The sequence below is a fragment of the Mesitornis unicolor genome, unplaced genomic scaffold (assembly GCF_000695765.1).
Source record: "Mesitornis unicolor isolate BGI_N332 unplaced genomic scaffold, ASM69576v1 scaffold22583, whole genome shotgun sequence".
In the NCBI taxonomy this organism is placed as follows: Eukaryota; Metazoa; Chordata; class Aves; order Mesitornithiformes; family Mesitornithidae; genus Mesitornis; species Mesitornis unicolor.
Genome location: NW_010177078.1, coordinates 20,534 through 33,709, shown reverse-complemented (window position 1 = coordinate 33,709; position 13,176 = coordinate 20,534). Strand labels below are relative to the sequence as shown.

General features: G+C 44.1%; 1 protein-coding gene across 1 annotated transcript in view; it reads left to right on the top strand.

The window, feature by feature from the left end:
- The first annotated feature begins 984 nt into the window (after window positions 1-984).
- ST8SIA5 (ST8 alpha-N-acetyl-neuraminide alpha-2,8-sialyltransferase 5) overlaps window positions 985-13,176 on the top strand; it is a 25,092-nt gene continuing 12,900 nt past the window's right edge. The window contains exons 1-2 of the mRNA XM_010181957.1: window positions 985-1,163; window positions 11,495-11,587. Of these exons, the coding sequence (XP_010180259.1) occupies window positions 985-1,163; window positions 11,495-11,587 (272 nt within the window). The remainder of the gene's footprint in view (window positions 1,164-11,494; window positions 11,588-13,176) is intronic.

Genomic DNA, 13,176 nt, shown 5'->3' with positions numbered 1-13,176 from the left:
CTGCAGGAAGCAAAGAGGCCTTATTTTAACGCCCCATGTTGTTCCTTCTTAATTTCCTGTGCTTATAGCTGCTGCCAATTTAGCCGAGGGGATGGATGAGGTCTGAGAGATGCTCCAGGCCTTGAAATGAGCCGTCTGACCAAGAAAACTGGCAGGGTCTTGGATGCCCTTTCCTTTGGACAAAGCGGGCTGGCAGGTTGCTCCCTGGCTGTCCCCACGCAGCCTGGTCAGGAAGTTAACTTTGGGCATTGGCAGCACCAAATGTTCACAACTCGGCTGCCAGGCGCCTGAAATCACGAAATTGGGTTAAGATGGAGATTAAAACTAACGATCTGCGTGCGAGATTCTTTGTCGTTGACTTCCGAGCTAAGGGAAGGGTTTGACTTGTGTTGTCAACTGTGTTTTCAGACCTGGCTTTTTAAAACACATCTGGGATTTCTACCCAGCTACAGGGGGAGTTTCCAGGAGACCGTAGGCATCATGGGTCTTGGGGTGGATTTGTGAAAGTCTGGGAAACAGGGAGTTGTGATGACTGTGATATGCATCTTCCCAGAAAGGGAAAAGAAGCAATACAGTGTGACTTAGAGCAGTCATCAAATGACAAATCCTTTGCTAGCATGGCCAAGAAATCAGAGGACGGAGCCAATGCCCACCACATTTAACCGCTGTAGATGTAAAATTGAAGTCTGGAGGGTTTCTTTCTTTGCCCCTGCAGTTTCCCACATAAGTCTCCAGCTTTTTGTGCTTGGGTCTCTGGGAATGATGTTTCCACCTTGCCCCTCACCTATGTGTGTTGTTTATGAGTGCAGATGATTGCTGGCCTTGCAGTTTGGTTGGGAAGTCTTCAGCCAAGGACTTGAAGAGTCCATGGGAAGTGAAAATGAATTGTTTCCCGTAGCAAGATGATGTCTTCTTGTTCTTGGTATCTTTCTATTGGTTTTGATGAATGTGTCATAGTCGTATTTCTGTGTTAAGAAACAGGGCATGAGAACTCATGCTGATAGACTTAACCTGATGAATGATATCAAATATCAACTGCCTCGTTTTCTTGCTAGAGGGCTGCAGTTTAGCTGGCAGAATGGAGAGGAATTGGCAAATTGGACCGGCACCTTTAATTTCACGGATGACGGAGCAGTGAAGAGTGGCAGTGACACAGGCACCAGGTACCAACACCCGAGGGGATGACTGCAGAGATCTCTCGCTCTTTGTGTGAACCACAAATGTGAGCACAGGCTGTATGAAAAATGGGATTTACGGTTTGCTTTGGCTGCTCGGTGCTGCTCCCCATGGCAGCAGGAGTAATAAATAAAGGAGTATTTCCTTTATTTACGCTATTTTGAAAATACGAGATGTGCCATTGCACTTTTTGTGCTTGTTAATTTGTAGGAGGGTCCTTTTGACTGAGACTTTCCTGAAGGGTTGTGAAGGGCCATGTGCATTGTCAGGAAACTGCCTGCAGTTGTGCCTCCGTGGCTATTGCAGGGCATCTGCACGAATCTGGGTACAGGCGTGGGACAAATATTTGGGGTATCTTCCTGGAGTCTCAGTTGTAGAAGTGAAAAAAGCCTGAGTCATGTGTAGTATCAGGTAGTTCAATAAGTAGCAGAGTAATCTTAGAACAGTTAGAGAAAAAAAATAAAATAATTAAAAGAAGCCTGCATTTAATACCTGTGTATAAACAAAACTCTCTTCGGGTAAATTGCGTGTTTTGTTTAAAATACCGTCACAGCGTAATTTGGTAAACCATTTTTGCAAACCACCCCAGCTGTGGAGCTGCCAGCATTTCAAAGGTGAGCGGAAGTGCGGCGTCTGACCTGCCAAAAATCGTCCCCTCTCACGAACCGCTGCCATGCTGCGATTCCTGCTACGGCTCTTCCCTGTAACGTGAAACGCACCACTCGGCTGGTTTAACTGGTTAAGGTCCTTTATAAAAAGTACCAGCTTGAGCTGCAGCTTTTCACTCAGAACGAGGGGAAAATGGTTCGTTTTATGCATGTGTATGTGTGTGTGTGTATCCATCTCTGCTTTTTTTTGCCTTTTTTGTGTACACATCTGTAGCCAGTGTATGCAAAGCCTTCAGTTCAGGCACTTGGCATGTACAAGAACTGAATGCGGCACATAGACAGGCATCTTTTTGAAGACACACGAGAATTAATAAATACAGACTTTTCCCTTCTAGGCACCCTTGTCAGAGACAATTGAACCATCATTGATTGCAGGATGAGGACCCAAATCCCTTGGCTGCGCAGTAGTTGTGAAGCACTGAGTGACTGTAGTGTTTGCAATCTGTTCTAGCCCTGTCAAAGACAAAGAGCTTGAGAACACAAGTGTTTTTTATACAAACAGGCTCAGACTCTGTAAAGGTTTAAATTTCAGAGGTTATCATATCAATAAAGGATGCAGATTTCAAACTCTCTGTCATGTTAAAGACTGCGGAGCTGAAAGAAGGAGATTTTGAGTTAGGGATAAGTTTGTCTGCAACGCATATTGCACGTAAGTGGGTTAGCGATATTATTTATCCATTTGCCTACTGTTTGAAAGCTGAGAATACATCAAAATGAAAAGTATAAAAGTATAAATGTGGAGGTGAGACTGGAGGTGAGGCTGTGTGGTGAATAGCTGCAGAGCTGTGTCACAGATTCTTTACTGCTTACCTTTGATCACCTTTCTTACTGTGTTATCACCAGACATCTCCTGAGGATCTTGATCTGACACCCAACTGCAGGCTGTTGATATCAATTGAAAACAGACCTTCCCCTAATGAATAATTCTTCCCGCCAAATGAAAAACTTGCAGGCTACATTTTACCAACCTGATTTTCCTTGTGTATATTTACAGGTCTCCAGAGAGATGCCTTAAGTGCACAACACTAATTATGTGTCAGCATATGCACAGTAAATACCTTTTACTGCATGGCTCTGCAGTTTATTGTGTGTTATCACCTCCTTGAGAAAGGTTTGGTGTTTAAAGATATTAATTGAAATAGATTTCCATATGCTTTTCATTAGCCTATAGCATTTATTTATCTTTATATATATAGATACGTGTTTATTCAGACATACATGGTTATCAACCTATGTATATTTTATAACTCCTTCTTATCCTTTAATGTAACTTAATACATTGTGTAGAGACGTTGATGACTCTTTCTGCAGGAGTAATTTATTAGATGAAAATTAAAGACTCCCAAAGCAAAGACACACTGAGAATGAGCACGTTAGAATTGCAAGACAGCCAGACTTCACGAGAGTGGTGGCCATATGGAGGATAGAACAAGGGGAAACGGCACCAAGCTGTGCCAAGGGAGGTTCAGGTTAGAGATAAGGAGGAAGTTCTTTACTGAGAGGGTCGTCAGAAGCTGGACCAGGCTGCCCAGGGAGGTGGTGGAGTCCCCATCCCTGGATGTGTTTAAAGAGCGGGTAGACGAGGTACTTAAGGATATGGTTTAGTGGGTAGACAGGAACGGTTGGACGTGATGATCTCAGAGGGCTTTTCCAACCGAGCGATTCTGTGATTCTGTGATTCATATCAAAACCAATGGACAGTGAAGGTTAAACATTGCAAAGAAAGGATAAAGTAGGACAGAAATTAAGAATATGGTGTTGTCTGATGTCAGTGGAAGCTGATTCAGACCTTAACTAACGTACAAAGTTAAAAGTGTGTCTTGCAATTGGAATGCATTTTACTGTCCAGGGATTTCGTTGCACAGTTTTGGAAAGTGATATCTATGCACTGGGCCTTTCTGAGCACCTAAAGCTTCATTTCAGTGCTTATTGCATTGCTGCAGGTCTTTTATGTAGAAAAGAAGTTGTGAATACTTGCAAGGAGTATAAGTGAAACCTTCAACACCACGTCAAAGCCAAAGGGATGCATGCTTTCGACTCAAGGGGGACTAGATGGGCTGCAGGCTCTCTGAAACCCTCACTCAGATGCAGCGTCAACCAGTTGTCAAATACTGACTTGCTTTGGTTCTTATGTATCACCCGTTGCTCAGATTTCTCCCTTTTGCTTTTTATCTTGTACTAATTATTATAAATCTTACAACATCCTTGTGGGGAATCAGGTAGAGGTCTCTATCTGATGCTGGCCATGGGAAGTAATACCTGAAACTACTTCCTAGAGTCCCGATTTCTCTATTCTCCTTTTAATACGTTTTGCAGCTTACTGGGATTGTGAGCCTTCATTCTTAAAACATTATTTGTTGCCAAAAAAGCTGCCTTAATGATCTATCTGCTGCGTTGGTTGGGTTCTCTGCCTCTTTCAGCCCATGAAGGTTAAACGTAGGACTTAGGTGGTGAGACCACAGGAGCCTCTGATGGACGAGAGGAGACGTGGGCTTTTTATTTTGGGGCCTGTCAGTTTGTACACTGAATTCTCCAGTATGACAAATCTGGAGCTTTGTCCCCAGTGGCTACAAGATGGAAAGTGTAATCAATTGAATTCGTCAAATTCACATTTTACAAGAATGGCTGTAAGGGCTTGACCTCCTTGACCAGGACAGTGGCTCAGGATGTCCCTTAAGTCACAGCGCTGAGCTCCTCACACAAAAATACTAAAGTCTTGAGGACCACAAAAAAATAAAAAAGCTGTTTCTTGCAATGATAAACTAAAAAATGGGGTTTTTTAGGTGTTATTGGTGTGTAAGTGTTGTCACGTGCTTTGTTATGCCTCCCAGGTGGTCATATGGATAACAACATCAGCAGCTTATTTCAATCAGAGTGGTGGGAATGGGCTTGATTAAAACAGCCAAACAGCAGTTTCTTAAAAATTGGAAGGCTTCTGAAATGAGATTGGTAAAACAGGGCTCCCTGCAGCACTGCTGCTTGTCAGGAGCCGAAGTTGGTTTGATACAGTGACTGTGAAAGAAAAGAAACACCAGGGTCTCCTGCAACTATAATTTAATTTACTCTCCGATAAATCATTCTACGGTGAAGCTTTGTAGGGCTGTTTCTTTTTTAGCTCCTGCTGTTACCCCCACAGTAGAGCTGTACTGGGCTGGAATTTTGGAGAGATTTGGGTCCCAGAGACATGGACAGATGAGAAGGGAGCGATGGTGGTGTCGGCAGGAGTGGGTGTTGGGTGGATTCACACCGCTGACGTGGTATTGGGCAGCAGAGCCAGGCAATCCCAAATGATCTGTGTGCTGAGACGTGAAGACAGGAGATCAAAATTGGTGTGGCAGTGAGCAGCCAGTGCCAATTTGCTGGGAGCTCTCACAGTCGTGATGAAAACCATGTCCTCAGGGTGTCACGGCCATCCTCTTCACTGCTCGGATGTGTAAACTGTCTGTGAAGTTGCGGGATGGGATCAGATAAGGAATCCAGGAAAGGGGCGTCTCTGGGGTGTGACAGAGGGGTGCATGTGCATTTCTGTGGTGACTCGGGAGGCGCATAGGGCTGTCAGTGACCTGAAGCCGCTCCTCTTCTGTGAATGATCAAACTTAGGAGTTGAGGACTGGTTCATGGAAGCGCTTTCGGTTTTTTTTTAAAGTAAAAATCTTTAGTTTAGAAGATAGGCAGGGTATCTTGGGAAGCTGCCCGTGTCTTGTTGGATGGACGTTTCTGATGCCATCTATTACCAAAACCCAGGAAAACTTGCGACATTGTAGGGAGACAAATCTAGCCAAACATTTCAAAATATCCTAGGTGCATGATCAGGAGTTTCATGAGTTAATCATGAGCTTTTAATCTCAGCTACGTGAGAGGTTCATGAGTTAATAGCTTCTAACCTACATGAATCTCCTGAGAAGCACGGGTCTCTGTACAAGAATTACAGCTCCTGAAATTTGTTTGATTGCTTTGGTTCTTCTAGAAAGAAAACCAGCCTTCAACTAAAGGTGCCATTTCTATCTTTAACTTCCCAGCATTAGATACTATTTTTCCTTGCTATACTCTATTGAGAACCTTCCTGCCACTACCAATTGCTTCCCGGTGCAGCGTCTCCCTGCTCAGTCACCATATGTTTCGATTCAGCTTCACACGCCTCCAGTTCTTTTTAGAACCCAGATAATTTCTGCAGATCCTTTTGTAACTCGCGTCAGCATCTCAAACCCTCAAAGACGAAATATCAGAATGGGATGCAGTAATTCAGAAAAGGAGTTGCCACATAATGTATGCAGAGATGTATGACCATTTTCTCTTGCTTATGTTTTCATTTTTTTAAATGACGCGGTTTATAATGGCACATTTTGTTACTAGCTACAGCCACGTACTGAAATTTCATGACCAGTTAGACATCTACTGTGTATGGTGGCATTAGAGATGAAGATGGTAAAAGATTTAACAACCTGTATAAGAGAAGAATATCGCTTCTCCAGCCTCCTCCTCCATGCCCACAGCGTCTTCTCTCTCAGTTCAGTCTTTCAAGCCCATCCTGGTGTGGACAAGTCAACTCAGGCTCTCAAACGGCAGAAACAGCACATGCAGAAAAGTGATTTTTGTGCCACAGCCCTAGCAAAGTGTAAATTAACCTAAAGGAATCAAACATTTCTGCGTCACTTGCCAATTCTCAGAGGAGAGAGGAATCTTGTTTAACCTCAGTATTTCCACAGGCGTTTTCTTCTGCAAGGTGTAGGATGAAAGGTCTTGGTGATTTCCATCGACTTCAGAGGCTGTCCTTGTTCTTGGTGGTAATCGTGTAGTCACAGAATCATTAAGGTTGGAAGAGGCCTCTGAGATCATCCAGTCCAACCATGAACCCATCCCCACCATGGCCACTAAACCATGTCCCCAAGTGCCACATGCATGAGGATGTGGCAGTGTCCAGGCGTGGTCTATGAGACCAAGATCCCTGTTCCTGGATCCCTGTTACGTCGTCCATCAGCCTCTAAATGCATCTTCTTTATCTCTCAAATGGAGATCATGCCTTCCAAACAGGGTCAAAGTGTGCACGGACAACCTTAGGAGAATGCGCCATGTGAGGTGGTAGGATGCACTCTTTGAGGAGAAAAAAGAAATCACTGTATTGATGTTGGGCCCTTCAACCTTTTGAACCAATCTTGCTGTTTGTTATTTTGTCACCTAGAAATACGAATATGAGCAAAGTCTGGTGGGATTTGGTTGCTCACTCACAGTGGGCGCTCTGATGAAGTCCACACCTGGTTTGCTCTGCTCTGGATGAGTTTTCCAGAGCGTCTGTAGCCGTGATATCTTCCACCTCAGCAATATTTTGGCTACATGGGTCTGAAGACCCCATGCTGGCCATGCCGGATGAACGTGAGACCCTGAGTGCTTGGGTGCACTTACAAGGTTCTTGAGTAGGGAAGGTGAATCTAGACCCGAGGTTGGCCATGGATCTGCTCGTACTGATGAGTGCAGGCACTGCTAATTGGGCAGTTCTCTTAATGAGTATTTTGCAGAAGTCTGCAGGGCTTGGTTCATTTATTCTCATTTCTTAGTCACTGGATAATGTATATTTTTGGAAAGATCTTTGTTTTTCCTGCAGGGTAGGTGGAATCCTTCCTGCAATACTCCGCTCTCTTGCAGCGTAAGTGCTGCAGCCCTGGCACTGCAGGAACGAGCAAACGGGAAGGCGTTTTTTTGCAGGAGGAATTGCTCTTGTTTAAAGGATGCCTGGCGATTACACTCAATTATATTTTAAAACCTTTGTTCAATAGATCAGAAAAATCGCTGCCTCGATCCAAGTGTCACTTGAAGGTGGCAGGATTGAAGTCTCAGGCTGTTGAAATCATGTTGCATGATCAAGAAAAGCTTCCTCTTGATCAAAGCAGGAGCGGCCCAACTGCAGATGCTGAAAGACCTCGGAGTTAGCTGGTGTGCTGGGACACCAAATCTGCCTCTGACCAGCGAGCTCTGTAAGCTGCTCAGCCGGACGTGAGGTTGCAATGGGAGACATGAAGACTAAAAAAGAAGAAAGTCTCAGTTAGTCAAAAATAGAAAATTAGAGAGCGAGTAGCATCTCATTTCTGGGCATTCAGTACTGAGAGACTTAAAAAAAACTGGTCCTTTCTGATCACTCGCAGCTTGTGTGGTGTCCAGATATAGGATTTGCTCCTGGAAAAATGTAGATTTGAATGCTACAGAGGACCTGAATGGACATTGAGCTGTGAGCAGTGTGTAGTGCCCAGTACCCTGGGAAAAGACAGTCCTGTGTGAAACTGTGTGGTGGCTGTGGTTGAGTTGTAGTTATGTTCCTTATTGTAAAGAATCCTGAATTCTTGTGTTGGTTTTCCCATAGATTTGTGACCTTTGAGGGATAGAAATTACTTAGATTTCAGCAGGGGACTTGAAGGCAATGCAGGGAGAGGGCACTCTGGGGGTGACAAATCATCTCTCTTTTACGGTTATAAAACATGACTGTCATTCTTGTACAGCTGTAGCACAGCCCTTTCCTGTAGCAAAAGGAGTAGCGTAGTCAGGTGTGTCGCTTGTCACTAATCAAGGGCATAAATCAAAATAAGCTGCGCTACACCCTTGCTGGGTATCAGAGTGAGGAAGACGATGGGGAGGACACTTTCCATTTGTGCTAATTGATCTTTCTGACAGGCAGATGTGTCTCCGTTCACAGGGAACTACGTGGTCTGCAGTGGGAGTTAATAGGCAGAAGCAGCGCTCCGAGCCCAGGGAGGGGGTGAGACCGATGCTTCCTCTGAGAGACACGGAGGGGACTGCTCCCCAAACACTCCCTGCAGGACCAGACCCTGCTGAGCAGAGGAGCTGGGTTTAAAGGACATCCGCGGGGGCTGAGGGAGCCCATGTTCCTTGTGCTAGAGCGCAGCGTTGTGCAGAAGCTGTTATCCTGGGAAAACACAGCGTGAAATGCTTCTGCGGGAAGAGCTTGGCTGGTGCTCCAGGGAGCTGCCTCTGCTAATTTGCCGTGGTGTCTGCAGCAGGAGGGGAATTGCTGTGAAGCGAATAAATAGCGTGAGCAGTCCTGGGAGAAAGAGAGGAAATTATTATTAGTTTGGTTTTTTTTTTAGTTTATTGACTAGATACAAATGCCTAACTAGATACTAAATGTCTAACAAATGCCTTAATGCTGCTGTAGCATCATCAGTGCTGCAGCATCAGTAGCATTAACGCTAAGGAGGCTTAGCGACGGGTTGGCAGCTTCAGATGCGGCTCAGGGCTTACGAATGACGGCCCAGACGAGGATTATTCAGCAGCTTGGGCATGATGACTTAGTTTCAATCAAGCCCACCCCATGGCCAGCAGCATCTTCTCCACTCGGTGCAGCAGTGGCACGGCCATCGGTGTCCCCTGTTTTTGCATGCGGGTGTCCCATTGGCAGCGTGTCACCCAGTCCTTTTCACAGATCCTCCTTTACGTCCACAAGGTGCCAAGTGGTGAATTTGCCTTTCCCAGTGACTCTGCTAGAAAAGCTGGAGCTATTTGTGAGAGTTAGGGGCTTGCAGGACAGTTCTGTGCTTTTTGAAGCTGTAGGCTAATGGAGTAAGTGCTGCAAATGCGATGCTGCCTCACGCATTGCTTCACCTAATCCTTTCCTCCTTACCCTTCTGCCTCTTTGGTAACACATCCTTTTTCATTTCTGTTTTTGGTTTGTGGACTGGGTAAGCAGGCAATGATAAAAAGGAGTGTCTGGGATTCAGGAAATGTCCTCTCTGCTTCATCAAATGACGTCTTTATGTCCAGTGCCAAGGGCTGAAGCCAGCTTTCCCCTGCTGCGGTGTTCCCATGTGATAGCACGTGCTGTTGGACATTTGAGCTGTGGTTCTCCAACATAGCAGCAGAGCCAGGAATGCACAGGGAAGAGAAAAAAAATAGGTGTTAATTTAGATTTTTGCCATTCTCATCTGTCCTGAGGCACACACAAGGTACTGAAATCCACTTTTAGTTAAAGGGCGAGGATGAAGCTGGTAACCATTGCTATCCCAAAGAGGAAGAGTGGTGTGCAATGTGCTGAGTGTTGCGTGGAGATGTATTCCTGCCTTTGGCTGTTGCATGTTTAGGGTTCCAAGTCTTCTCTGACTCAAAGAACCAAAGTAAAAAATAGATTCTGCAAAATACAGTAAGAAAAATGAGTGTTGCAGGACAAAAAAGCTGTCTGGACTGGTGGCCAGAGGGGGCTCCTTCACCCCTGTAAAATTCTGTGACCAGTAGGAAATCGTATGGTGTTGGCTCTGCAGAAAGAGGTTTCAGTTTAGTTTGGGAAATTTGCCTGGAGTACATCCACGCAGGGCTTTGGCCTGGTGCAACCAGGTGAGCTCTTAATCCAATTTCAGCTGGAGCAGCTTTCAAAATGCGCAGGTTGCTCAGCTCCAGCTCGACAAGCCGAGCACGCAGGAGATGCGCCAGCGTGATGAACTTTATCTCCCTTCTGGAGGCTGAGGAAGGCTTTTCCCAGATCTGTCACTGATTATGGAGCACTTTAAATACGTGATTTCCACTGCAAAACTCATAAAAATACATTTGTTGCCTTGAAGACTATGCAAACATGTTTCCAAATAGTCACATTTTTAAAAGATTGCTGAGCTGTTGTTATTTTCTGACAGTAGTCAGTTTACTTCTTTGTTGGGCATTTTTTATGTCCTCCCGCCAGCTTCTTCCTTTCAGTCTCAGGGTTCATGCCTCTCACTGGGTCACAGAAATGGTTGGTTTGGGATTTGAAAAGCTGAGATGGTGAAATCCTCAGGGAGAGGTGAAGGAGACACTTCCTAAAGCAGCATTAGGCAGGATAGAAATGCTCCCAGTTGGTAGCAGATTGCTTTGGGAGGCTCATGGGCTTTTCCCAATCACATACTATAGTCCCTTTACCCCTTCTATAGGTTTCTTTCTTCCTCACTTTATCAGATTGATTGATTTTATACTTACAAGGCAAAATTCAGGAGGTGTTTGCTTTTAGATGCTTCTGGCCTTTGGAGGCCCTCGTGAAGACAGCTGGAGATGTTTTTGGGACGCTTTTCCTTCATACAGTTCCCCGGGACGTGTGAGTGCTTAGTGCTTCTCCAGAACAGATCAAACTTTGGATCTCCCAAAATTTTAGATATTAACTATAAACTACTGAGGAAACAAACAAGGCTTTCCTGCTTAAGGATAGTATATTCAGAACTGAACAGACACTCAGGTCCAACATGAATTTTAATGTCATTTTAAAGTGACAAAACCCCCAAATATTACAATTCCAGTGATGGTTTAAATAAAGCTCTTCCAGGAATCTTGTATTTTTCTTTGCTATTGGAAATTCAAAAGATAGTTTGGAGTTACGGCCTCATGAATTCTGGGATTTTAAAGGATACATCAAATTAACTCGTTCTAGCCTTTGTCATAATACCTGTTCCTCCAGGTCATCTCCTCATATTTCTCAGTTGTGCTCATAACTGCTGTATGGGTACGTGCAGTTCTTAGGCATTAGGCTTTAATACAGGCTTCTAATGATAAGTGGTGAAACTGATACAGAGCTTGGTTTAAACCCTAAATCTTTTATTTTTGCCGTTTCAATACAGTCTCATTGAATTCACTGGACAGTATTCATGTGTAAACCTTATTTATAATCTTTTTTCCTTGTTCTTCTTCAGGTATTTTGAGTTTTATGAAGGGCCTTTGGAATACAACTCTACCAAATGCCTGGAATTACGGCAGGAGATCATCGAGGTGAAGGTTTTGTCTATGTAAGTATGAATGAACGCTTGCTGAAAAGGTTGCTTTTCAGGCAGAGTGAAAATTATAACTTAAAATTACATTGTCAGAAGTTGCAAGGCTCAAGATACCCCATCAATAGGGATCTCATCAGGGATTCCTGAGGTTCTCTTATGTAGTGACATTTGGATTTGATCTGAGGTCCGTCTGAAAAATTTGTTTAGGTCTTTTCTGAGCCCATTTGTGCTTTTGACCTCCTCAATTAGCAGTGAGTTTCACAAGTTAATAACACTCAGTAAAAAGTAGGAAAATATGATTCTGAGGAACAGTAGAACATCTGTATTCTGTCTTTTGCGGTCCTATATGTACATCAGGAAACTAATGAGTTGAATGAGATGTCTCCATGAAGCCTTAGAGATGGACTCGGACAGAAAAGTGAGGTTGCCGATGGAACTCATTGGGCAGAGCAGATCAGGGTATTTTTGTGTTGCCCTTTTGCATTTTCAGCTCTGCGCTGAATTTAAGAGCTTAGATTATGCCTAATGCCTTGCTATATCCAAAAATTCATGTTTTAGTGATCTTACCGACAATCTACAAGGCTTATTAAGCTCTGTAAAGTGCCCTGAGAGTCTCAGTTGAAAGCGCAGCTGTACAAGTGCATCGCATTAAGCAGTGAAGGCAAATACACAGCAAATACAGTTTGTTGCTCCAGGTCTGCATGAATTTTGCGCCTGTCTCCCTCGCTGTCTTTATGTACAGGAAAATGTAGGTTACGTCCTTGTCTTCTGTACTTGGTACTGGATGAAGGATACACGAGTAACAACTCCGCGCTGCTTGCTGACTTGCAGTACTTAAAAATAAAAAGCAAGGGTGAGAATGTGACGCTTCTGCCAATGTTCTGCTGAAGATGGGGAGTTTTGGATTGCTTTTCTGCATGCTTCTCAGATGGTAGAGAGAATTGCTCATTTCTCTTCATCTTGTCCAATGAAAATAGAAGGTAGTGGACCCCTAGCTTGGCGGGACAGAGTTGCCCTTACTTTTACGATAGATGCCATTTGACATCGAGCTGTTTTATTATGCTGGGTTCTTCTGATGTGCTTGCTTCTAACGAGCTGCATTTCCTAAGTCAGCCCTTACGGTAATGGAAGATTTCCAAGTTAATGTGCTCTGGTGGGCTACAGAAAGTACAATATGACCTAATTCCTTCCTGTAACTTCCACAGCCTGGGAAATCCTAAATTCTACTCACTTTAAATATATAATTGTCTTAAAAGTCTTTGCTTTATCCAAACATTCAAAGCCCTCAAGCCTGAAGCGAACTCATTAAGGCCTATCAGTCTTGAAGAAGTCTGATTTCAAAATTTCCCAGCCAGGTCATGACATTGCTCCCTAGCTCTAGATATTTGCATGGCCTTCGTGATCTTTCTGTTGTCCAAATACGGAGGAATGTGTATGAACCCTAAGGCAGAAGTGTCTGGAATTGATGATATCACCAAAAATGTGTCATCCTGTATCAGCCTAATAGGAATAGGAGTTTCATTTTTTCATGTAACCAAAAGTGTATTTATTAATGAGGGAGAGGTCCTCACGTAAAGAGCTTTTCATGTCCTCTTGCCGTCATG